At 30.9% G+C, this 26,791-nt stretch overlaps 1 protein-coding gene across 1 annotated transcript in view; it reads right to left on the minus strand.

Annotated features, from left to right (window-relative positions):
* The window catches only part of LOC129980549 (apoptosis-stimulating of p53 protein 1-like), a 599,431-nt gene that overhangs the window by 424,924 nt on the left and 147,716 nt on the right, over window positions 1-26,791 (minus strand). Inside the window, exons 3-4 of the mRNA XM_056090899.1 lie at window positions 22,412-22,553; window positions 11,193-11,312 (exon numbers count right to left, since the gene is read on the minus strand). Of these exons, the coding sequence (XP_055946874.1) occupies window positions 11,193-11,312; window positions 22,412-22,553 (262 nt within the window). The remainder of the gene's footprint in view (window positions 1-11,192; window positions 11,313-22,411; window positions 22,554-26,791) is intronic.

Raw genomic sequence — 26,791 nt, forward strand, 5'->3', positions numbered from 1 at the left:
TTAATGCGTAGATTTTTTTTTCTAAGGGGGATCATTAATATAGACATAAATAAAAGATTTCAATGAAAGTAATTGTAATCAATATTCACGAAGAACTAACTGGTCACAAAAGAGGATAGTAATTAATAAATAGAAAATATACACATTGTTTAGCTTCTATCATCAAACCGATATATAGGTAACTAATTAAAATTAAACTAAACATATATAGGATTAATGAAATTACGCGTCTTTAATTTTCCCACAGTTTAATGCGTAGATTTTTTTTCTAAGGGGGATCATTAATATAGACATAAATAAAAGATTTCATTGAAAGTAATTGTAATCAATATTCACGAAGAACTAACTGGTCACAAAAGAGGTTAGTAATTAATAAATAGAAAATATACACATTGTTTAGCTTCTATCATCAAACCGATATATAGGTAACTAACTAAAATTAAACTAAACATATATAGGATTAATGAAATTACGCGTCTTTAATTTTCCCATACTTTAATGCGTAGATTTTTTTTCTAAGGGGGATCATTAATATAGACATAAATAAAAGATTTCATTGAAAGTAGTTGTAATCAATATTCATAAAGAACTAACTGGTCACAAAAGAGGTTAGTAATTAATAAATAGAAAATATACACATTGTTTAGCTTCTATCATCAAACCGATATATAGGTAACTAACTAAAATTAAACTAAACATATATAGGATTAATGAAATTACGCGTCTTTAATTTTCCCACAGTTTAATGCGTAGATTTTTTTTCTAAGGGGGATCATTAATATAGACATAAATAAAAGATTTCAATGAAAGTAATTGTAATCAATATTCACGAAGAACTAACTGGTCACAAAAGAGGTTAGTAATTAATAAATAGAAAATATACACATTGTTTAGCTTCTATCATCAAACCGATATATAGGTAACTAACTAAAATTAAACTAAACATATATAGGATTAATGAAATTACGCGTCTTTAATTTTCCCACAGTTTAATGCGTAGATTTTTTTTCTAAGGGGGATCATTAATATAGACATAAATAAAAGATTTCATTGAAAGTAATTGTAATCAATATTCACGAAGAACTAACTGGTCACAAAAGAGGTTAGTAATTAATAAATAGAAAATATACACATTGTTTAGCTTCTATCATCAAACCGATATATAGGTAACTAACTAAAATTAAACTAAACATATATAGGATTAATGAAATTACGCGTCTTTAATTTTCCCATAGTTTAATGCGTAGATTTTTTTTTCTAAGGGGGATCATTAATATAGACATAAATAAAAGATTTCATTGAAAGTAATTGTAATCAATATTCACGAAGAACTAACTGGTCACAAAAGAGGTTAGTAATTAATAAATAGAAAATATACACATTGTTTAGCTTCTATCATCAAACCGATATATAGGTAACTAACTAAAATTAAACTAAACATATATAGGATTAATGAAATCACGCGTCTTTAATTTTCCCACAGTTTAATGCGTAGATTTTTTTTCTAAGGGGGATCATTAATATAGACATAAATAAAAGATTTCATTGAAAGTAATTGTAATCAATATTCACGAAGAACTAACTGGTCACAAAAGAGGTTAGTAATTAATAAATAGAAAATATACACATTGTTTAGCTTCTATCATCAAACCGATATATAGGTAACTAATTAAAATTAAACTAAACATATATAGGATTAATGAAATTACGCGTCTTTAATTTTCCCACAGTTTAATGCGTAGATTTTTTTTCTAAGGGGGATCATTAATATAGACATAAATAAAAGATTTCATTGAAAGTAATTGTAATCAATATTCACGAAGAACTAACTGGTCACAAAAGAGGTTAGTAATTAATAAATAGAAAATATACACATTGTTTAGCTTCTATCATCAAACCGATATATAGGTAACTAACTAAAATTAAACTAAACATATATAGGATTAATGAAATTACGCGTCTTTAATTTTCCCACAGTTTAATGCGTAGATTTTTTTTCTAAGGGGGATCATTAATATAGACATAAATAAAAGATTTCATTGAAAGTAATTGTAATCAATATTCACGAAGAACTAACTGGTCACAAAAGAGGTTAGTAATTAATAAATAGAAAATATACACATTGTTTAGCTTCTATCATCAAACCGATATATAGGTAACTAACTAAAATTAAACTAAACATATATAGGATTAATGAAATTACGCGTCTTTAATTTTCCCATAGTTTAATGCGTAGATTTTTTTTCTAAGGGGGATCATTAATATAGACATAAATAAAAGATTTCATTGAAAGTAGTTGTAATCAATATTCATAAATAACTAACTGGTCACAAAAGAGGTTAGTAATTAATAAATAGAAAATATACACATTGTTTAGCTTCTATCATCAAACCGCTATATAGGTAACTAACTAAAATTAAACTAAACATATATAGGATTAATGAAATGACGCGTCTTTAATTTTCCCACAGTTTAATGCGTAGATTTTTTTTCTTAGGGGGATCATTAATATACACTTATAAATAAAAGATTTCATTGAAAGTAGTTGTAATCAATATTCATAAAGTACTAACTGGTCACAAAAGAGGTTAGTAATTAATAAATAGAAAATATACACATTGTTTAGCTTCTATCATCAAACCGCTATATAGGTAACTAACTAAAATTAAACTAAACATATATAGGATTAATGAAATTACGCGTCTTTAATTTTCCCACAGTTTAATGTGTAGATTTTTTTTCTTAGGGGGATCATTAATATAGACCTATAAATAAAAGATTTCATTGAAAGTAGTTGTAATCAATATTCATAAATAACTAACTGGTCACAAAAGAGGTTAGTAATTAATAAATAGAAAATATACACATTGTTTAGCTTCTATCATCAAACCGCTATATAGGTAACTAACTAAAATTAAACTAAACATATATAGGATTAATGAAATGACGCGTCTTTAATTTTCCCACAGTTTAATGCGTAGATTTTTTTTCTTAGGGGGATCATTAATATACACTTATAAATAAAAGATTTCATTGAAAGTAATTGTAATCAATATTCACGAAGAACTAACTGGTCACAAAAGAGGTTAGTAATTAATAAATAGAAAATATACACATTGCTTAGCTTCTATCATCAAACCGCTATATAGGTAACTAACTAAAATTAAACTAAACATATATAGGATTAATGAAATGACGCGTTTTTAATTTTCCCACAGTTTAATGCGTAGATTTTTTTTCTTAGGGGGATCATTAATATAGACTTATAAATAAAAGATTTCATTGAGGTAATTGTAATTAATATTGAAGAAGAACTAACTGGTCACAAAAGAGATTAGTAATTAATAAATAGAAAATGCATTGTTTAGCTTCTATCATCAAACCACTATATAGGTATTTCATGTGTAGTAATATTTCATTCAAAAGCAAACGCAAGACATTTCACGTCTATTATTACATTTAATATGAGATATTTCGCACTTGCAAAGAAGAGTTGAAGACTATTTTGATGTGCAATTCTTTACCATTAAATAAAGTATCTAATAGTAAAGCTAAGATATCACAAATTCAAGCTGAAAACACCCCCCTCCCCCCCCCAAATTTTTTTTTAATGAACTGGTATAAGTTCGGAACTTTCAATTAAGAAACTCAAATGTTTCTAAACACACAAAAATGAAAAAAAAAGTATTTCTTTTACCATTTAAACATTTTTTTAAAGAAAATAACATTGAGTTTTAACGAACATTTTCAAAGAAATTAAATTCCATGAATAAAATAAACTTTGAGAGAAAAATAACACTTAAGTGAGAATTTGCTGTTAGCTAATTAGCGTTTCATTTTTGAAGGATCTAAATTTTTAAAAATGAAAAGAAATGGAAAATTAGTCTTTTCTAGGGATTTTTTTCCATCCATTATTTCTGATAAATCTTTTATTAATTATGCTAATAAAGAAGTGCAGAAGAAACCTTTGTCATCATTTGTCAAAATCAAACGGCTAAAATTATTAAGCTTATCATTCATATTTCTTGTTTAAATTATAATCCAATTACTGTCAACTTTTAGAAAGAAAAGAAGCGTTAAAAATGTGTAACGAGTATCAAGAAATGTTCTTTCTTTATTCCCATTTTTATCATGTTTTGTAATCTTTTGAAAATTTAAGTTGAAAGTATTTTTCTATCCAGTTCTTTAATTTCCAGGGGAAGTTTCAATGTAAATAGTGTTTTCAAAATTTAGTTCTCGGTTTCTAGATTTCAGATTCAATGATTATTGAAAGACTTTTCATTAATTTTGCAAAGAGTTTTTTTTTTAAGTTTTTGCTCTGCTTTGCATTAGTATTTGATCTATTACGTTCTTATTTAATTTGAATGATTTTTAAGTTTCTAAAAAAGGAATTTTGTAATCGGTTTTTCCCTCGTTTTCATTCTTTTGTAGAGTTTTGGAACTCTGTAGATATGTGTATTTTGAACGAAAATAAAGTATTACTATATTTTTTTTATAATTTAATATTTTGTAATTACATTACAGAATATTGTTTGGACTTGTTGAGCAAAGGGAAATGACTCGAATAGTTATCCCTCCAAAATCATAAAAATATAGACAAAATAATTGACAAAGCATGCGAAGAATAGTATTTTTTTATAATTTAACATGCTAGTGGTCACAACGCAAAATTTTGCTTGGAATAGGTTAAGGGAAATATTGAATCATTACCTATCCAAAAATCATAAAAATATTGACAAAATAATTATTGACAAAACAAGTCAAGAATAATATTTTTATAATTTAGCATGCTTGCGGTCACAGTACAAATTTTTATTTGAACTTGTTAGGCTAAAAGGAACAACTGAACAATCATCCAACCAAAATCATAAAAATATTGGCAAAGTAATTATTGACAAGAATAATGGTTTTTACAATTTAACACGCTTGTGGCCATAATGCAAAATGTTGTTTTCACTTGCTGGCTAAGAGGAGCAATTGAATCATTATCCATCCAAACTCATTAAAAGTATTGAAAAAATAATTACTGACAAAACATGTCATGAATAATACTTTTATAATTTAACACGTTTGCTGTCACAACATCAAACATTGTTTGGACTTGTTAAACTAAGGGGAGCAACAGAACCATTATCCATCCACAATCATTAAAAGTATTGACAAAATAATTACTGACAAAACATGTCACGAATAATATATTTATAATTTAACACGCTTGTGGTCACAACATAAAACATTTTCTGGGCTTGCTAAACTAGGGAGAACAACTGGACCATTATCTATCCAAAATTATAAAAATACTGACAAAATAATAACTGACAAAACATGTCAAGAATAATATATTTATAATTTAACACGCTTGTGGTCACAACACAATTTATTGTTTGAACTTGCTAGGCTAACGTGAACAGCTGAACACTTAACAAACCAAAATCATAAAAAAACTCACAAAACAATCATTGACAAAACATGTCAAGAATAATATTTTTATAATCTAACACACTTGTGATAACTACGCAAAAAATTGTTTAAAATTGCTAGGCTAAAGGAAACTAGTGAATCATTAACCATACAAAATCATAAAAATACTGACAAATAATTATCGACAAAAGAATGTCAATAATAATAATGTTTATAATTTTACACACTTGTGGTTACCACTCAAGTTATTGTTTGGACTTGCTAGGCTAAGGCGCACAATTGGACCGCTTATCCATCCAAATCATGAAAATATTGACAAATTTCTTTTGGCAAAACATGTCAGGAATCAAATGTTAAAATATAAACACGTTTGCGGTCACAACATTAAACATTGTTTGGACTTTTTAATTAGGGAGAACAACTGAATCATTATCCATCCAAAATCATAAAAGTACTGACAAAATAATTACTGACAAAACATATCAAGAATAATATTTTAGAATCTGAAGCATGGGTGTTTTTCACTGCCTGCTAAATCAAAACAACTTGCTGACAGGACAACAAGGTTTAAAGAAATGAGTATTGGAGCAAATGTTTGTAATGTCCCTGAATTTCTAGATTGATATATTTCACACGCCTCAATTTTCACTCAATTGCTACAGAACGTATAACATTTATCGCAACGATATAATTATAAGGAGATAGGTGTACCAAACAGGTGGGCCCATAATTTTGAGACGGGGACTTGCAAAAAGTGTTACAATTATAAAGTATTTTAACACTACTTCTATTCCACTTTCCGAAACTAAAAAAATGGGGTCCCCACTGTAGCCCCTTGATGTCTAATTAGCCATTGTTCTAAGGACTATTTTGAAAGTAAAAATAAAGAAGAAAAGGAGAGAATGCGAATAGAAAAAGATTAAAAGAAATAAAAAAAAAAGAAGAGAATCAGCTAAAAGTAAGAGAAAAGAATTATTTCAATTTTTTTATTGTTATTAAAATAATGCGATACAATTTCTATCTTTCATCCATGTATTTACCAATTATACAAGAGTATTCAATTGATCTACAATGAATAACTCTTCATATTAAAAAATAACTACATCTAGCATTTCTATAATTTATTTTCCTTCAATGTTATACTGTTATTATTTCATTATTATAAATTTTAACATTATATTTAAAATGTCTTCTTATCGAATTCGTGAATCAAAAGGAAGATAAATATTTTTAATTTATTTTTTTCTTATTTAGAATTTGGATTTAATAGCTCAAAGAACGAATTTTTGTTGAATTATATAATTTTTTAAATTAATTTCTTGATTCTTATCTTATGAAGGTAAATATTCTGTAATTTAATTTCTTTGATCTAGAATTAAGTTTTAATAATTTGAAAATTTTTTTCGTTACATTTCATGTTTTTTATTGACATTTTAGTTACGCATTTTTTTACAATGCTTTTATTAATTTCGCTTGTTTGTTAAAACATATACCAACAACGATAACAGCAAAAACATATGAGCAGATCTAAACTTTGAAAAGTTCTAGATGCAACTAGTCTATATCAAATTTAGTATCCTTTATGTAAATTTTGATTTAAAAAGTAGCAGCTCTACTCCTCATTTTTCATTTTTTATAATTAAATAAATAAATATGATCTTTTTCTAAAGTATAAACTGCACAATTAAAAATTTTCATGGTCCCACAAATCTTCATAAGTGGTATTTACTTTAGTTCTTTAAGCAAACAAAATAAAGTTTATTAAGAAAGAGAACGAAGACAAAGAAAAAGAAAATACAGATGGTTGCTTAGTTACTAGAAATAATGCCAGAAAATGTTCAAGAGTATAAGTTTCTCTTTTTCCACTTAAAGAAAGCGAGCAAGGGCCACTTTCTTTCCAATTAAAAGTAACATCCACGACTCATAACAGAAAAACAAAAGAAAAAAAAATCCATTTTGTTTTAATTACTTTTGAGAATAAAATTTAGTTTGAGATTTAATTTTCAGTCTTACAGAACTTAAGCAATAGAAAAAAAAACTTGAAACTGAAACAAAAGTTGCCAAATATGGTTGATTAAATTTGAAGACTTCTGAAAAACTATAAAATGGAGATATTTAAAAAAATTTAATTAGAAATTAAACTGGAATAATTTAACTAATTGGATGTTTGCTCTTAACTGAACAAGACAAATTCCTATTATTTCCTTCCATTTCACATTAACTAAAAAAAAATACTAAATTATTTTATTCAAAGATAGATATCATAGATGTTGCAATAAATAAACAAGATACTGAAACAAAATAAAGCGAAAAAGAAAAGGAAATTTCTAAATGTTATATTATTACAAATCTGTGATTTTGTTTCCCTGTGCAGTTAGTCTCATAATAAAGCAGTAAGATTTACAGAATGCTTTTTAATGAATGCTGAATACATGATAGGTCAGACATTTTGGCGTCAAACTTCGCCATAAAAATGAGAGTTCTAGAAACTGTATGAATTTCGGCGATATCTTTATTAAAACTCGAAATCCAGAGATTCCTCATAAAAATTCTATCCGAAATTATTTAAACACAATGCCCTGTCAGGAAATCTATATAAACATAGATAAACGCAAGAAGACCAATAATCTAATCAGTCTAATGAATTCTCCCTTTCGAGCATTGATCGCAGAGCAATCTCTCCAGTTGTTTCATGATGAGTGCTTAGCTATTCTATTAATTAGATACTTGCTGCCAGCTAATGTCTTGTTTATACCCGCAAGTGTTGTCTTTTGTTAGATTTCAGTTGTGTTTTGCTACCAGTGTTTCGAACTTTCTGGTGGAATGAAATTACATTATCAGTTGGACTTCTTGCCTACCGAACGAATTTTTGTATAAATACCTTCTTGCAGTGTTTAAGTAAACATTCCGTAGTAATGTATTTGATAAACTCATCTTGTAGAAACATTGTGAAACATTTTGCAAATATCGTGTTCACATGATCAAAAATAGGCAGGCAGATAATTTTCCTGCGAATGGATTTAGTTAGAAATTTGAGAGGTATTTTAAAATTTGGTGCAAAGACTACATATTAAATTTCACTCAACTAGCCTAAAAACTTTTCGTGTTATCGAACACACAAGTAGACGGACATAATTCCAAAAAAATAATTTTTCATACACAAACGAATTTAACGAAAACATTTTAAACGAAAAGATTCATGAGTATTAAATTTTTGGCGATTATAATGCCTTCTTTCTATAAACTTTGTATACGATAACGTAAAAAGAGGAGTTTTTGGTTTGTTTCGTAATTCTACAGTAAAATATTTTTTGCATTTAACTTGTGGTGAATAACTTATAAGCCAGTTAACGGCTACGCTACCCGAGCAATTGCTTTTGTATCGCGGTCATGTAACTGGACTGCGAACCAGAAAGTCCCAGGTTCTATTCTCGCTCCTCGCCAATCCGCCACATTGGTGACCCGGGCCGTCCGTGATTGGTCGCCAATCCGCCATAAACTAAAGTGACAGTGAACAGTTTCATAGCTATATATATATATATTATTACTATACAATAATAAACTATACAATAAGCTGAAATATGATCACAGTAAAGACTATAGAACATCATTAATATCACCACCTTGAATTCAAATGTTTTCATCCAATTATTAAAAATTTGAAATCACTTTTCATAGAAATCTAAATACCACAGTAATCTAAGTCTTAAAAAAATTACAAAACTCTACCCAGCGGGAGTAGTCTCCTTAAAACTTTCACGCATACTCTCTTAATACAGGTATTATCCAAGAGAATGTCTTGCATGGCAATGACATTCAATAGTTACGAAATATTAAACTTTGGCATGAATATAGCCATTTTACTGAATCTATCGTGTCATCTTTGGCGAATTATTTGGCGATTAATCCCTGGTTAATAGAATCCGAAAAAATCGAATTTTTGTTTTAGAAGCGTTTTTCCCAACTGACTGAAACAAAATTTCACACAGAACTACAGTTGTAGTTCACAAAATTCCATACCAAATTTGATATATTTCAGTCATTGCGTTAACATGTTTCTGAAAGTACAGAAAGACAGACGGTGAATTCCTTGTTGTATTTGGCACAAAATTTGAAAGGAGTCTACACTATAGATATTAATTCTGTTCATTGAATTTTGTATACATAGCTCCCTTCATTTTGTAGTTATCGTGCTAAATTATCTTTGAACAGACGGACAAACAGACTTTATTAAAGGAGTTTGCTTGATTAGTTTAGTTATATTAACGTCCCGTTTGAAGCAATACTAGGGATATTTTGGGACGGACCTCGTCATTTTGAACCGCGATCAGATGACGAGGACGACACCTCTCGTCTCGACTCGTCTGAAATGTGAAGATTCTTTAACATTTCGAATTCGAATTTTTAGACGTTTACTATACTTTCTCTATACTACGTATACAAGAAAGTAAAAATAACAGCTGCCTTGTACTTAAATGTCAGCCATAAAGACTAAATATCGCAATTACGTGTAAATATTGTGAAACAATGTGATAACATCATAGTAGGCGGATATGCGGAAATAATCGATATTTTCTGACATATTATCGATATCGGATGCCAACGGCAGTGGCAACAAATCGTTAGGTTTCGCTAGATAAATTCAGTAGAAAAATCGGAGGTTTAATTAAAACTGTCATGAAATTTTTATAGTAAAAATCTAATAAACAGCACTTAAATAATAACTACAATTAATAAATAACAATAACATTAATAAATAACAGCAATTAATAATTTCAATGTATTTGAACAACTTGTGTGAAAATGTGCTTTCTGTACAAGAAAAGATCAACTAAAGTAAAGGTTCAGTAAAAAAGGTCAAATAAATTAAACTTCTATATAAATTTCAAATATATATATATATATATATATATCAAATGTTAATATATACCACCAGACTTTTATCAAAAATAAAAGTCAAGCGGAGTGGTCAGTGGTCTATCTGTAACTATCTTGTACCATCTCTAATAAATCTCTCTTCCCCACGCTACAACGTAAATCTATGAGCCTTGGGAAAGGTCCCTCAGATGTTTATTTTCAGAGTACCACATCTGAAGAATGGGTACTTCGTAATATAGCAAAGAAAAACAATAATTCCCTTTTTACAATCGAATCTATCCTAAAATGAATACAGAACTACAATTGTTAACTCACATTCCAAATTTCATTTATACAAGTCATTGCAGTTTAGAGTTACTAAGTTTGAATGCATACGAACGGTCAAAATTACGCGTGGAAATAACCATAACAGACATTTAAAGCGTCCCAACACACTGCAGGAAAAATCAGTGGTAATTCATCACGATCAAGCATCATCATCTACTGGCGTCAAATTACATTTTAAAGCATCACAATCCCATAGCTCCCTGATCTTACTCCATGCGATTTCTCACTAGATTACGGGCAACCATTGTCAAGTTCTGGTAGTATAGAGATATAAAAGCATTGGAGAAGGTTCGTAACATGCAACTATATTTTCATAAGAATGATGGCATATTTTCACTGGATAATTACTCCGGAAAAATGACCAAATAAACCGTTTCTATATGTGTTCTTTCTTTCAGAATAAAACAATTCCGAATTGTTTTGAATAAAGTAATACAATTATTACAGAAACTGTCTTTATAAAACAAATCGCATGCTTACTGAGATAGAAGCGAATAGTTGACAGGAAGACGAATAAAGCGTCCGGGCGAGAAAAATTACAAAAAGCAAAGAAATTGATATCTTACCCAAACTGCGGATATTCTCAACGGGGTCGCTGTACTGCAGATGAAAAGTGACAGCGGGCCAACTGTTTCCCCACTGGTTAAGAAGATCCATCATGTATGTATCCTCCGGCACAATTTGTTCTGAAAAACACATTCATATTCTGTAGATCGGTATATATGACATATTATTTCTGAAAAAATATATATAAATATACATATCGTTTTACAACGTACAATCATACTTTACAGTAAGTTTATGTGTTTATTAAACTAAATGTGAATTTTTGTAAACTTAAGAAATGTGTGCAACGTTTTTGCAAAATAAAATATATCTTGAAGAAAAAACAAACTTTAAAATGCAATAAAACTGTTGTCGCTTTTACTGTTTTTTTTCCCATATACTTATAAAACAGTATGTGTTATGCTTAGCTTTGTAATATAGATTTTTAAAAAAGAATTGCATTTGTTTGTCTCGTAATTGGTTGACTAGTTCTAGATTTCAGTTATAGACAAAGAATATTAATGAAACCGTTCTTGACAATGACGTTTCTATCTTTCTGCTTCTTTATCAATAGATTAATTCCTTGTTATTTTCTTTACCCTTGCTCACTTTCTCGAGCGTGAAGTATAAAGAAAATGTATAGTAACTCTCCGAAAATTCGGCCACGAAATTGAGATGAATCTATGTTTTCAGATAATACAGAACCCTAAAAATACATTTTTGGTATTATACTTGTCGATCAGACGCTTTTTCTATTTGTCAATATAATAACTCGAAATCGATTTGATCTAGGCAGATGAAATTTGGTATATGATGTGTACACCAAACCTGTAGATTTTTATGAAAATTTGAATGAAATTCATTCAGAGAAAGTATATCTGGCTGGCTGTATGAATACAAGTTAACATGAAAATTACATTTGTAAATAACAAGGTAGATAAAAATTGGTATCCACGTCCTAAAATAAGTATTGATATCCTATAATGTAGGTATAGGTAGACAAAATTGGTATTTGTGCCCTAAAATGGTATCCTAAAATGCAGGTATAGGTAGATAAAAATTGGTATCCTAAAATGTACGTATAGGTAGACAAAATTGGTATCCGTGCCCTAAAATGGTATCCTAAAATGCAGGTATAGGTAGATAAAAATTGGTATCCGCATCCTAAAATAAGTATTGATATCCTAAAATGTAGGTATAGGTAGACAAAATTTGTATCTGGGCCCTAAAATGGTATCCTAAAATGCAGATATAGGTAGATAAAAATTGGTATCCGCATCCTAAAATAAGTATTGATATCCTAAAATGTAGGTACAGGTACACAAAATTGGTATCCGTGCCCTAAAATGGTATCCTAAAAGGCAGGTATAGGTAGATAAAAATTGGTATCCGCATCCCAAAATAAGTATTGATATCCTAAAATGTAGGTATAGGTAGACAAAATTGGTATCCGTGCCCTAAAATGGTATTCCAAAATGCAGATATAAGTAGGTAAAAATTGGTATCCACATACTAAAATAGTTTTGGTATCCTAAAATGTAGGTACAGGTAGATAAAAATGGTATCCGTGCCCTAAAGTAATATTAGTATCCTAAAATGTATTGTATAGGTTGATTAAATTGCTATCCATGCCCTAAAGTGGTATAGGTATCTTAAAATGCAGGTATAGATAGATAAAACTGGTATCCATACTCTAAAAGGGTATTGGTATCTTTAAATGTAGGTATAGGTAAATAAAATTGGTACCAATGCCCTAAAATGGCATTAATATCTTAAAATGTAGGTATTGGTATCCCAAATGTAACGGTATCCTAAAATCTAGATACGAGTCAATTTGGGATCTTTCCAAAAACAGATTTATCGTCCATCGGTCTGCACCTTCACTGTATAAAAAATTAGTAATTATGAAACTATTATTTACATAAATGAAATTGAGTATGCAACATTAAAAACAACAATTGTAGATTTATGACAAATTTTGATTTCAATTGTTCAAAGAAAAAAAAGACATTTAAAATGCACATTCGATGTTCTAGAGTTTGTATGAACCGATAGCCAGCGATTAACTGCTCAAAACTCTTCTCCAAATAACGTACAATAACGTACTCCAAATAACGTTTCTGTAAAAGTATTATATTTTTTGTTATTTTCCTTATTATTTTTTAAAACGTTTTCATATAATTTGTATATGTGGTGGGAATAAATTCCCCGAATCTTTCTCTCATACGCTTTAATAAAAATACAATCCCTCCACCCCCTCATAGCATAAAATTGTAAATTTTGGTCAAGGCCATGAAACAACACAAGAGGTCAAAATTTTACTTCTACAATTCTACACATGAGAATTTTCATAATATAGCAAAGAAAACCAAATATTCATTTTGGACGCCCTTAATTTTTGGGAAACTAATATGAAATTTCACACAGAACTAAAATGTTAGCAAAACGATCACATAAAAAATTTCTTGTCTTTTAAGCCATTGTATTTTTGGATTGTTTTACATGCATGCGAAAATGCAGACTCTCATAGACGGTCATCCTCTTGACGGATTCGGTTCAATATCTGAAGCAAATCTGCATTTTAGATGTTAATTCTGTGCTCCAAATTTTATTCATCTAGTTCTTTAGATTTTGTATTTATCGCGTTCATTTGTACTCAAAAAGTTGGACTTAATGGGAATGGATTTCCCACAGAGTTTGAAAGAAATCCATAAATTTGATATAATGAACACCTATAGAACTTCGTACGTTTAATTCAAAGTGAGTTAAGGTATTTACAGATAACCAGAAACAGAAATATCGATACATTTAGAAATTATTCCGGAAATGTGTTTTTCTTATTCATAGAAGAAACATGGAAATCTATCTGAAACAGGATATAGTTTAGTTATATTAAAGCAACACTTGTGCTATTTTAGAACGGGCCTTTTAATTTTGAACCGCAGTGAGATGATAAGGATGACACCTCATCTGCCTTTCCATCTCCAAACTTCCATTCCACACCAACCAGAGGATATTTGACCCCGACGTATTTAAAATGTATCATATCCGCTTACACGACGGCTCTTTGGAGGAATCGGGTCTCAAACCTGAAACCCTCCAGTTCCTGTAGCCGAGACCTTACCACCAGGTCATAACGGCCCTCATCCGAAACAGGAAGAACCATTGAAAACTCGAGACAGTGACTTCGCATTCTTTGATAATTACAATATTTACTTTTTGTGTACTTTGTAAATGAGAAAGTAAAATAGTACTAAAAAGTATTCATTGTATTTTATAATTTTCCGGAGGGTCTTCCTATTTTTTGATAGCTCAACAGCATCTGTTTGCTTTAGATTCTAAATAACGCATCACGGAATATATATTATCAATTAAATTTCCGGATCTGAGTTTCTCTCGAATTTTACAGAATATCATTTGGGAATGGATTTTGATCTAATAATCGGGCTTCTAGGGAATCTTCAGCTATGGAAATTCCATGCAATCTAAATTAATTAAGATAGCATTTCCAATGATTTCAGTCTGACAATTACAGCAAATCTGAGCGCCAGTTCCGCATTAAATTCTGTAATTACTCCATTAAAATAAACGAATTTCGATTCCGATACAACAAAAACTGTATGGACAATGGCACACATTGTGGCTGTAAACAGTAAATATATTGCCTCATTCCAGTTACGATTTTTAGTTCATGGTGATGCAGAAAAAGGCGAGCTTTGAAATGAAGTCCATTCAGTTTTCATTAACCATTTCGTATCATCATTGCAAAAGAAATGAAAAGCTTGATCTGATTACTGAAATTTTATCGACTAATCGATTTGTGTCTCAAGATATATCAAAAATAGAAAAAAATAGTTTTCTTTATCAACATGTATGAAGAAATACGTCAAGGCAAGATCAGTGATATCGCTTTTGATAGGTCATCCAGCACGGAAAGATAGCAATATAATTTTTAAATAATTTATTTGTGTGCAAGCAGCCTCAGACGAGTAGTTGGTTGGCCTGGATTAATGGTTGCTAACAATTCCAATTAAATAAATTGCACAATGTTGTATTAATAGGTTTATCATCAAACTAAATTTTAACTTCGCATTTTATATACATATAATGCATACTATTTTAGAAGCCTTATATCGTTCTGATTTTCCATTTTTCTGTCTATATCTTCATACATCCAATTATAAGACAGTAAAGAATAGCAATATTTAAAAATAGCCGCACATAAAAAATTTTTGCCATTGCACGATTCCGATGTCAAATATAAAATAACCAAATCTCAAAAATTTTATTAAAAGCATAGCTTACATTGAAGTCATACTTTACATAGAAAAATAAACGGAATTTTCAAATCTTGATCATAGGCAATAGAAAAAAACATGGATGAATTGATAGTAGAAGCAACGGAAACGATTCGAATTTCATATTATCAATGTAATATATCGTTCTTTAATATGCTTAAAAGGTTTTTAATAACTGAATAAAAATAGAAAAGATGTCAAGGGAAAAAATTAGTATTAACGAAAGGATAATTTTTCCGATTTTAAGGCTGTAGCGGTTTGATATACGCGAGGATAGAACCTGGGACTTTGTGGTTCACAGTAAAGTAACATAACCAGGATACAAAAGCATATGCTCGTGTAGCGTTAACTGGCTTATATGCTATTCACCACAGACTCTCTCTCCAGTGAGTCGGTGGTGAGACGAACGATATGGCTGTTGAGTGGTGATGTATTGAGGTGTTGTCTAATGGGCCTGTACCCAGTTGAGTAGCGCCAAGCGTTATGGCTAGCGTGTGTGGCTGAGTGGTTGCTGATACTGCGTCAAGTGAGTCTGATGACTTTGTGTTGCTGTGGGTAGATGGCGCCACAACAGCCGTACGAAGGTTGAAGGTTCATCGTCCGAGGTCACCAATGTAGCGGTTTGATATGCGGGAGGATAGAACCTGGGACCTTGTGGTTCGCAGTCCAGTGACATAACCAGGATACAAAAGCATATGCTCGTGTAGGGTGGTTGTTAACTGGTTTATATGCTATTCACCACAAGACGTTGCAAAATCATTTTTGTGCATTACTTCTTTCAAAAGTTATCACGGTAAAATGCCAAAATTTCACTCAATTTTTAATTAATAAAAAATTTCGAAAATTCGCTGTGTGGTGTACATTCCCACTGTCTAAAGTACATTTAGCCAAATTTGGTAGATCTAGGCCATACATTAAGCATATAGAGTGCCAACACACACACACACACACACACACACACACACACACACACACACACACACACACACACACACACACACACACACACACACACACACACACACACACACACACACACCTTTTCTTCTTTATTATTAGTAGAGATAAAATGAAACAAGGGAGAAACACAGAAAGACCATATTTATTATATTATGAAACGTTCCATACACAGACAGACCATCTTCTGTTCCAAGTAAAATGGTTTTTAAAAGGAACAACTTAAGTTTAAATTCATTATTTTCAAATTATTATTATGCAAAGAAAATTAAGACTCATCTAAAGAAAAAAATAATTTCTTTCGGAGATTTTTTAAAAATTGAATATCATTCAAAACTCAAAAACTATATTTATGGCGAAATTAGCTTCTTGTTCATATCAACAACATCTGTTTGAATCTTCCAGACCGTTAGGAGAGTAATGTTAACTTTTTTCTAAAATTGGGAATGGGTCGATTAATTTCAAATTGATTTCTGATGTTATTTTGATATATACTTTTCACTCTCCTTTCTCATAAGGAAAACCGTAAAATCAGGGAATTTCGTACCAAGAAAAATGACCTTGACGAGGGTTACCTTTTGCGATCTATTGATTTTATTCGAGTGCTGGTAAATTAATCTGAAAATTCAACCAAGTTTAGAAATATAATAGTAGACTAGAGTGGAATTTTAGTAAGAACCCTTATAAATATGTTAATGAAATCTGTCCAATGGTACTGGACAATCGATCTGGTTCAAACAAAATGTAATATTAAAAGGAAATGGGCGGTGGACTTGCAAAGGGAAGCAGCCTGGACTTGGTCCAAAACATATGATATCTAGTGGAAATGGGCGATGGACTGCAAAGGTGAACTGTCTGGGTTTGGTTCAAACAAAATGTGATATCCTGTTGAAACATATAGTAGACTGCAAAGAGAAGCAATCTGGACTTGATTCAAACAAGATGTGATATCCAGTTCAAATGGACAGTGAACTGCAAAGGGAAGCCGTCTGGACTTGGTTCAAAAAATATGATAACTAATGGAAATGGGCGGTGGACTGCAAAGGGAAGCAGTCTGGACTTGGGTCAAAAAATATGATAACTAATGGAAATGGGCGGTGGATTTGCAAAGGGAAACAGTCTGGACTTGTTCAAAAAAATATGATAACTAATGGAAATGGGCGATGGACTGCAAAGGGAAGCAGTCTGGACTTGGGTCAAAAAATATGATAACTAATGGAAATGGGCGGTGGACTGCAAAGGGAAGCTGTCTGGTTTGGTTCAAACCAAATGTGATATCCAGTGGAAATATATAGTAGACTGCAAAGAGAAACAATCTGGACTTGGTTCAAACAAGATGTGATATCCAGTTCAAATGGACAGTAGATTGATAAGGGAAGTCGTCTGGATTTGGTTCAAACCAAATGTGATATCCAGTGGAAATATATAGTACACTGCAAAGAGAAGCAATCTGGACTTGGTTCAAACAAGATGTGATATCCAGTTCAAATGGACAGTAGATTGATAAGGGAAGTCGTCTGGATTTGGTTCGAACAAAATGTGATATTCAGTTAAAACAATTTGGACTTGGTTCAAACAAAATGTGATATTCAGTTGAAACAATCTGGACTTGGTTCAAACAAAATGTGACATTCAGTTGAAACAATATGGACTTGGTTCAAACAAAATCTGTTATCCAGTGAAAATGGACAGATCAGTGCAAAGAGAAGCAGTCCATTATCCTTCCATACTGCTATATGGAAGGATGACTACTAAGAGAAGAGTTGTATCTCTTTTTCCCGTCCACGTTCTCTTAGAATTGAAATGAAGTGAAGTGAACTCAAAATGCATTCTGTATGATTATAGGAACAAACATTAGCATTTGTGATTATTAAAAGTCCAGTAAAAATATAAGAAATTAACTTTATATATATTCTGTTTTTCCGGTTGTAAAATGAACGAAACAAATAATCCAAACGCTGATTCAAAATGTAATGTTCATAAATTTATGACAATATATTTCTGCTGTTAGATTTTAACAACTGGAAGATATTTTTAAATGACTTATTAGAAAGAACAGAGTAATTTATTACTTTTAATTACTCTACCTTATTGCAATTTTATGCCGTCATATTCGCTAACAAAGATTTAATTGCAAAAATCTGCTTCTTCTTACTTTGGATAATCAAATAAGTACAGAAGCGTCAAAATCTCAAGACGGGATTTTTTGACGATTTTCATAATCCTTCTACGTCTAGACTTCAAGGTTTAAGAGAAATTGATAAAAAAAATTTATTCAGGATTCTCGGTATTTAATTTTAAAGCTTTTTTATTGATCCGATAGATTTTAATCTTCTTATGGCAGAAATTAAAGTTATTTTCTTAGGAGCGGCTTAATCTTTACTTTTATTTCTTTCCAGAATATAATTTTCTGATTTCTGCTGCAGGTTAAAGCTCATGTAAAATCTGAATTTAGTATCTTGGGTTTCAAGAACTTTCCCTGTGTCCGTAGTTAATGAAAACTGAATCGACTTCACTTTAAAGCTCACCTTTTTCTGCATCAGCATGAACTAGAAATCGTTAATGGAGCGAGAGAGATATTTTCTACAATCACAATGTGTGGCATTATCAATACTATATTTATTGCAGAAGAATCCAAATTCATGTGTGTGTGTGTATATGCATATGTAACTATGCATATACACACATGTGTGTGTGTATATGTAACTATTGCATTCACATGCACGAGAAAGGACAGACAGACAGACAGTTGACCCTTTGACAAATTAGATTCAAAAATTGATTCGTATATACGCTTTAAATGCTAAAGATGTGTATATTTCACACATAAAGCTAGTATCCAGCTGAGTTTTGTAGTTATTATTGTTGCAAATCTGCGATGCTGCTTCCCAGCATGGTTGGTTTAATCATTGGAAAGACCGTTTTACGGTCAGCTCCGTAGGATGCTGATCGGATGCAGAATCAGTGATCTCAGGGCTTGGCGACAAACTTGGCGACCATTTGGCGACAAAATAGATATTACTGGAAACTTCCAGAATTTTGGCGGTTCAACCAATTGGAACCAAGTTGCTTCCAATTGGTCCAGAAACTTCTCAACTCGCCTCCGGGAACTATAAAAGACCGGTAGTCTCAAGCCGAAATCAATCGTGTAAAGAGTCTATGGTGATTAGTTGGATCAGTTCAGCGAAGAGCTCAAGCGATTGCCGAAGTGAGCTATACGCCGAGTCCTATTGTGCATTGTAGAAGCAGCATCGTGTCGTGTGTGGAGCAGCCAGTTGTGCAGCTAAAGCGAGGATATAATGGAGATTTGCAGACGTTTGGAGAGGTCGTAGAGAGAAGCTACGCGAATTCCCTCTTTCTTCAGAATTCTGTCTTGCCGCTTTGTGTGCTGTGGTTGCTATTGTTACCGATTACACCTTGTGGACCTTGTGTGGTTGCTATTGTTTGTTGTAGTGTGCTGTTTTGAATATTTGTCGTCATTCTGTTGATAAAAGTCGTCGTCTGTCATTAAAGGACTGTTCATTATGTTCATATATACTTGGACAGCAGACAGGTCGATTTTCAGCTAATCTCGTTCAAATACTTGAATATTTAGTGCTAAGAACACATACCATATAGTTCAAAACGGCCATTTAATTCTCTTCGTTCTGTAGCTATCATGTTAATTTAGATTCGAACAGCTAGACAGACAGACTTCCTCTGAACAGAACTTGCTCAAAATTTAATAAGCATCTACATATTTGGTGTAATTTCATCCATCTAGCTCAAAGTAGTTTTCAGTTATCTTTGAATTCCAAATTTTGTTTTTCGAACTCAGAGAAATTCTTAAACATGGAAAGTTGACGAAATCTTGACTTTGAATTTTTTTTTTTTTTTTAACGATTATAATATTTTCAGCATATTTCGAATATAAGAAAACAAAAATGTGTTTTTCGTAATCGAGGTGGTCTGAAATAGAAAATTCATCAAAATCTCAAGTTCGAATTTTTTAACGATCATAATACTTTTTTTGTACACTTTGTATGCGAGAAAATAAAAACGTTAATCTACGAATGCATAAAGATTTAAAGTTTGCTTCATAAATTTGTTTTGTATTTCAAGAAAAAAAAACTGAAAAAATTATAATATATATATTAATAAAAACATTCTAAAAAAACTTTCTGATGGTATTACTGATTGGAGGTATTAAAAATTAAATTAGTTTTTAATATATACAATGCAAAATATTAATTGAAATACCTTTCCAAAAATAAATATCCCCTCCCTTAAAAAGTGAAGAAATTTTCTAAATTCCTCGTTATACAAAGTAAGAAATAGAAAAAAAAAATGCCTCGTCAAATCTCAAAAAAGAATCTATCCTTTTCTATTATTTTAACAGGTCTCAATCCCGAAATCCTTTACTTTCATTTAATGAGCAACCCGAAATCCACTTCAGCAAGGTTTGACGAAAGAAATGAAGGACAAAAACCTTTAAAAACATCTATTAAGACAAGATGCTCTTTTTTTTTCACACACTTAAAGAAAGAAAGAGAGAAACCACAAATTCATTACAACTTGGATAATTTAATTCCTCTGGTTGAAGAAAGTGGAGCACTCTTGAAAGCAATGCAACCACTAAACTTGCCTTTGGAAGAAAGAATAAAAACCGGTCCAACAATTTCTTCGGAATCCATTTTATTCATTCGCGCAATTTTGCTTTGGATTCTGCTTAATGGATTAGTTCCGCACAAACGATTGTGGGTAGCTTGTCAGTCAAATTAATCTTATAACCTACAATAATCTTACCGCCATACATATGATCAATATAAGCTAACTAAAATTAATTTATAGAATCTTTTAATAGAAATAATTTTGTTCTCACTAAAGAATGAGTAACGGTAATTGAAAATTTTTTTAAGTAACTTTTTCTTGTTACTACTTTTCGTACAAAACTAAGCTTTCTGGAACTTTTAAAGTAATATAACTTCTAATAATAAAGAAGAGTGTGTAAGTGTTGACTATCTAGGATTGTGTAGGGCTGTTTGACCTAAAATTACCAAATTTGGCATAGATTTGAAGGATTTAGCTCGGAAAGATTAAAAAGATATTTCATCTACAATTTTAATTAATTAAAAATTAAGAGAAATGTTCGTGTTTTCCCTCATTTCCTGTAAATATAATCGCAAAATACTAACTATTAAACTAAATTAAAAAATTTAAAATTATTTTTAATGATATTAATTTAACTATACTAATGATTACATTTTAATGATACTAATATAATGATTGATACTCACTCCTGTAAATATTACCGCATACAACTAATTATTAGAAAATATTAACAACTTTTTAATTATTTTTAATGATATTAATTTAATTACAGTTTACGCCTTCTCATCTTTTGTTTTTTGGCCAACATTTCTAACAATAGATTATATTGTAATAATGCAATTCAATCTATTTTCATTTTTTTCCCGTCAAATATTAAATCGTACGCTTTCCTATCATTATTGAAAGCTAAAGAAAAAAAATATTTTACGTAACTGAACATTTTACAGGAGAAATCCGAAGATAAACTTTAATTTAACCCTCTGACTGCGTAATTTTTTTAAAAATTACAATTTAGATGCGAATGCTTGTAAATAAATTCAAATATTTTTCAAACTAAAAGAACTGATACTATATGTTACACGATAATAATACGATATAATAAAAATATGGCATCGTAAAAATAAACACTCTAAACTGCGGGAAAAAAAGTGAATTGATTGCCAGGATGCAGAAATCGGGGATAAGGAGCCTTAGGGTTAAAATACAACTTAATAATATCGAATAATAAATTGTTCTGCTTTTACAGAAGATGCTATAATTCCTCTTTTGTCTATGAGTTTCAACCCCTGATGAGCACTTAATGAGTCGATGGCCATATTTGGAATTTTGTTTTTCATTTTATTTCTATCATTATCGTTGATTTATGAATATATAAGATTTTATGACGTATTTACCTATGAGACCTGCAGTCTGGACAAGAGAGCATAATTCGTCGCTGGGCTCTCGACAGCATTCGACAACATCTCGACACTTGGTGTCGGGGGTGATAGGAACGTCCACCCACTTTCCATTGTCTACATGAACGGCCAGAATCACCTGCAAAAGAGAACGAAATCAATATAAGCGCATGTGCTAAACGGAAAGTAATCTACGTTATTTCAAGTTTTTAAACTTTCACCTCTGTATTCTTAATTACAATACCTAAAACTTTGGGCAATTTGTCATTGTCGTTTTAAATAAAACGCACGAAATCAACAGAAAACTTAGTGCCAGCTTGTATTAATATTCAGATGCAAAACACATCATGAAAAATAGAACAGAAATTGATACTTTTTACAATTAGTAGGACTTACAAAAACTATTATTGCTGTCTGCAAACTAAATAATTTTTTTTTAAATTTTAGCCACTAATCATTTTATGATATATTTTTTATTAAATATCGCCATCCTGTGCCCCCGGTACCTATAGCACTAAGTTATCTAACCAGTTGGATGAGCATAAGATGGAAGGAAAAAAAAAAAAGAAAAGAAAGAAAGAAAATGTTGGTAGAAAGAAAGAGACGACAGACCATCCAGGGTTCTCCAGAGAGAATCCCAACGGTGTCAAATCCTACACGACTGTATTTAATTTTTTTGGTGACGTAATAACCGAATAGAGGGGACAAGGATACTTAAACAAATGGTCACTATGGGTTCAACTTACAGGGAAACGAGATTACTAACTGAAAAAAACTGATAAATTACATTGAGAACATCTATATGATATGTATAAGCATATAAATTATCACTGAAAGGTCAGAAATCTGTAACGTCCTTCTGAGTCCTGTGGTTTTGATTTCCTTCGTCAGAACTGCCCTTTTGAAGGACTTTTGAAGTTATAATTTCGGCTGATTTTGATAAGTGGCATTTTGGTCTCAGCTATTGTGTTGTCTTGAAGAGGTCTTGGTATTTATGAATATGGTTTACTATGGAGTGGATCTTGCCGCGTGAAAGGGTATTCGATGCAACTCTCCTGTACCATTCTTCCTCGAGACTTGTTTCTGGCTTCCTCATGTGCCATGAGAGAGTCAGTAGGCATTCGGCGGCATAGTGAATTGGGGATCCTATCTCCCCACAGCTACAATAAGGAGAGTTGGCCAGGTGGAATCAGTGTAGGTATGTCGGGAATGGGCCGTGTCCAGTGAAGAAAAGGACATCCGCTCTGTTCCAGTTGGTCGCGTAGAGAGAAACTTTCGGTATTATGTTGAATGTGGAGCGGCCTGTTTCGCCTTCTTCCCATTCCTTTTGCCATCTTGTCATCATATCGGTTTGGAGGATGTTCTTCAGATGACATCTTGGAAGCTTCATTACATTCCGATCTTGATTAGCATTAGCCGCTGTTTTGGTTAGTTTGTCCGCCGCTTTATTCCCTTCATAGCCTACATGTGCCTTGATCCATGAAATTTTAATGTGAGGATTTGCAAGAGACAGAAATAATGATGAACAAAGAAAATTGCATTACATATCTAAGATCCTAACACATTATGATAAATGGCAGATTTAAAATTTTTAAAATCCGTTATTAATTTTAACCTCTCCCGAGCAACACATAAATAAAAGAAACAGAAAAAAATTCTAAGAAAACGAGCGGAGCTGTAGCTTTTAATTACAGCTCCACATTATTATAGCAACTTCCAGTTAATAAAAGTAAACTTCGTAATATTATCGTCTGCAAATTATTTAAAATAACCATAGAACAGTTTTTTCATTTTCGCTAATAACAATGATATGTTTCAATTCGTCAATCAATATCGTCTGGTAAAATCATTATGCTTGCTCTTTTAAAATAAAAGAAAAAAAATCAAAAACTTTTACCTTTAATATTTGACTCTGAAATATATTGAAATAAATCAAAAATTCAGAACTTTTCATATCTCTACTCAACAGAACCATGTTCATAAAATAAAAATAAATATAAGTATTCCAATTGATTATAACACTTATTTTTAATTAAAAGTCCATTTTATAAATTGTTTACCTTTACTTCATTTATCTTCCTTTACGTTTTCCTTTCCTGAGAAGAAGAAAACCGTGTCTTACAATCAATATCTAAGAAGGAATATGGTTTCTTTATTTCTATGACAGATCCATTACTTTTCTGCGTATGAAATTAATACTTCTGTCAATACGAAAAAGAGAACTGAACCATTTTTTCCTTATAAAGCAATAAATATGCGACAGAGTTCTTCATTTTCTGCTTTGTCCCTACTCAAAAGAGAAATATTAATCCGAAACAAGTCTATTATTCCATTTCTGTTTGTCGTTCTAAATAAATTGCATTTCGTTGTTGAGTATTATAGACATAACCGTAAACAAAATTTATCATTTTTTCAGTTTCGTTCATAAGAGTGTTTGAAAAAGAATTTGTTTATCAAAAACCATGATCACCTTGTCTTTTAGATGGACTTGACTTATTTCAGTTTTTGATTATCTATCTATTCAATCCAAATGCTTTATAAATGGATATCTAGTTAATGATTAATGACGATAAATTAATTTAAGGTGTACGTACACACTTGAAACTTCGAAAATTGTTCAAAATATCGAATATTTTTTACTGCTTTAAAATATTCTCTGATCCTTTAGCTTTCAAACGATACCAAGATGTTGTCAATATTCGGAATATTTCTCAAGTTACAATTATTTTTCTTGAGGTACTTTCACAAAAACTCTAGTTTCGTTTTTTTTTAAAACTCATTTTATGAAGAATGATATTTTTGAACTATGTTGCTTCATTCAAACCATCATAACTCAACAAGAAATTAATCAAATACAATTATTTATATATCAAAATAATCTGTATGAAACAGTGGATGTTTTGTGCCTCAATCAAAGTTATATTTACAGAAATAAATTTTTAACAGCTATTTAAATGTTAAAATTACAGAAAAAATTTCGCTTTTTCTATTCATTGTTGATGAAAAAATTAGTATATATTATAACTTTATTGAGGCAGACAAATAAAGACTAATATTAAGCATCATTTCCAACTAGAATTGTGTTTCTGTACAAATTTAGAATTTAAGTTATCATGTTTCAAAAAATAGGCTAATTAGCTCATTAAATATTAATTAATTAATAATTAGTGTAATATGGTTTTTTTCTAACTGAAATGAGTTTAAACGTATATTAATGACCTACTGTGAAAAAACTGGAATTTTAAAGTTAAAATTTAAAAAATCTAGTGTGTACGTACACCTCGATGGATATGAATTTTTCAAATTTCCAATGCATTTTTTTGTACATTTTAAACGATTACAATTTGTTTTCATATGATTATTTTCACCATTTTCATTTATCTGATATATAAAAATGAATTTTTGTTTGTTCGTACCTTAGGCGCTGTCGTATCGTTCACCCGATTGAGATGAAATTTGGTCAACTTATTTCTTGCACCTGCACGAAGGTTATATTTTAAAACTGACAATTGACAAAATACAAACAGTAAACATCAAACGGTATATCTCATTCGGTGTTAATCAAATAAAGTAAAATTATAATGATTGATGCCAATCAATGTGAGTGAAATGAAATCAAAAATATTTAATGCAAACGATAATTTTTTTTTCTTCTTCTCATTAATGAATAGTCATCTACACAGAATGTTGCCATTCAGCGTGCCCAATATTTTGTCTGCGGCTAACCGCACACACTATTCAGAGTTTATCACACACATACAAAATAGAATTATTATTAATTCCAATTAAGTTATATATAATGGAATTTTCCAGTGCAAACAGTGATTTTTGTATTTTTTCAGTGTTTCGGTTATATAAGTGTATATCGTGGTGATTGCTTCGACAAAAAAATATGTCCCCAAACTTTCATCACTTAATAGATCTACCAGCTCAGCACTTAGAAAGCCAATTCGAGCTTCTCAAATAAACAAGGAACGACAAGCGAGCAATAAAGCAGATCGCTTACGAATTGCAAAATCACGTGCTTCAGAATCTCAAGGTCAACATGAGGCAAGAATAGAAAGATAACGTTTATATACTACCTGATCACGCGTATCAGAATCAGAAAAAAAAACAAATATGCGACAAGAAGCAATACAACTATTTTTAACGGAAAGTCGATTGGAGAAGATGTGCTCGTTACACGCATTCCCATTATTCCCACCAACATGCCTTTTTATTTCAAACGACTGCAGTTGCCCATACAAGGTCACTTGGATTCTCGATGATCATCAACAAGACACAAGGTCAATCTCATCAAGTGTGCGGATTGAACTTAGAAAATTCATGTTTTTCACATGGCCAGTTATATGTTGGATGCTTACGAGTCGGACAGCC

Source organism: Argiope bruennichi, chromosome 8, assembly GCF_947563725.1.
Source record: "Argiope bruennichi chromosome 8, qqArgBrue1.1, whole genome shotgun sequence".
NCBI classification, from domain to species: domain Eukaryota; kingdom Metazoa; phylum Arthropoda; class Arachnida; order Araneae; family Araneidae; genus Argiope; species Argiope bruennichi.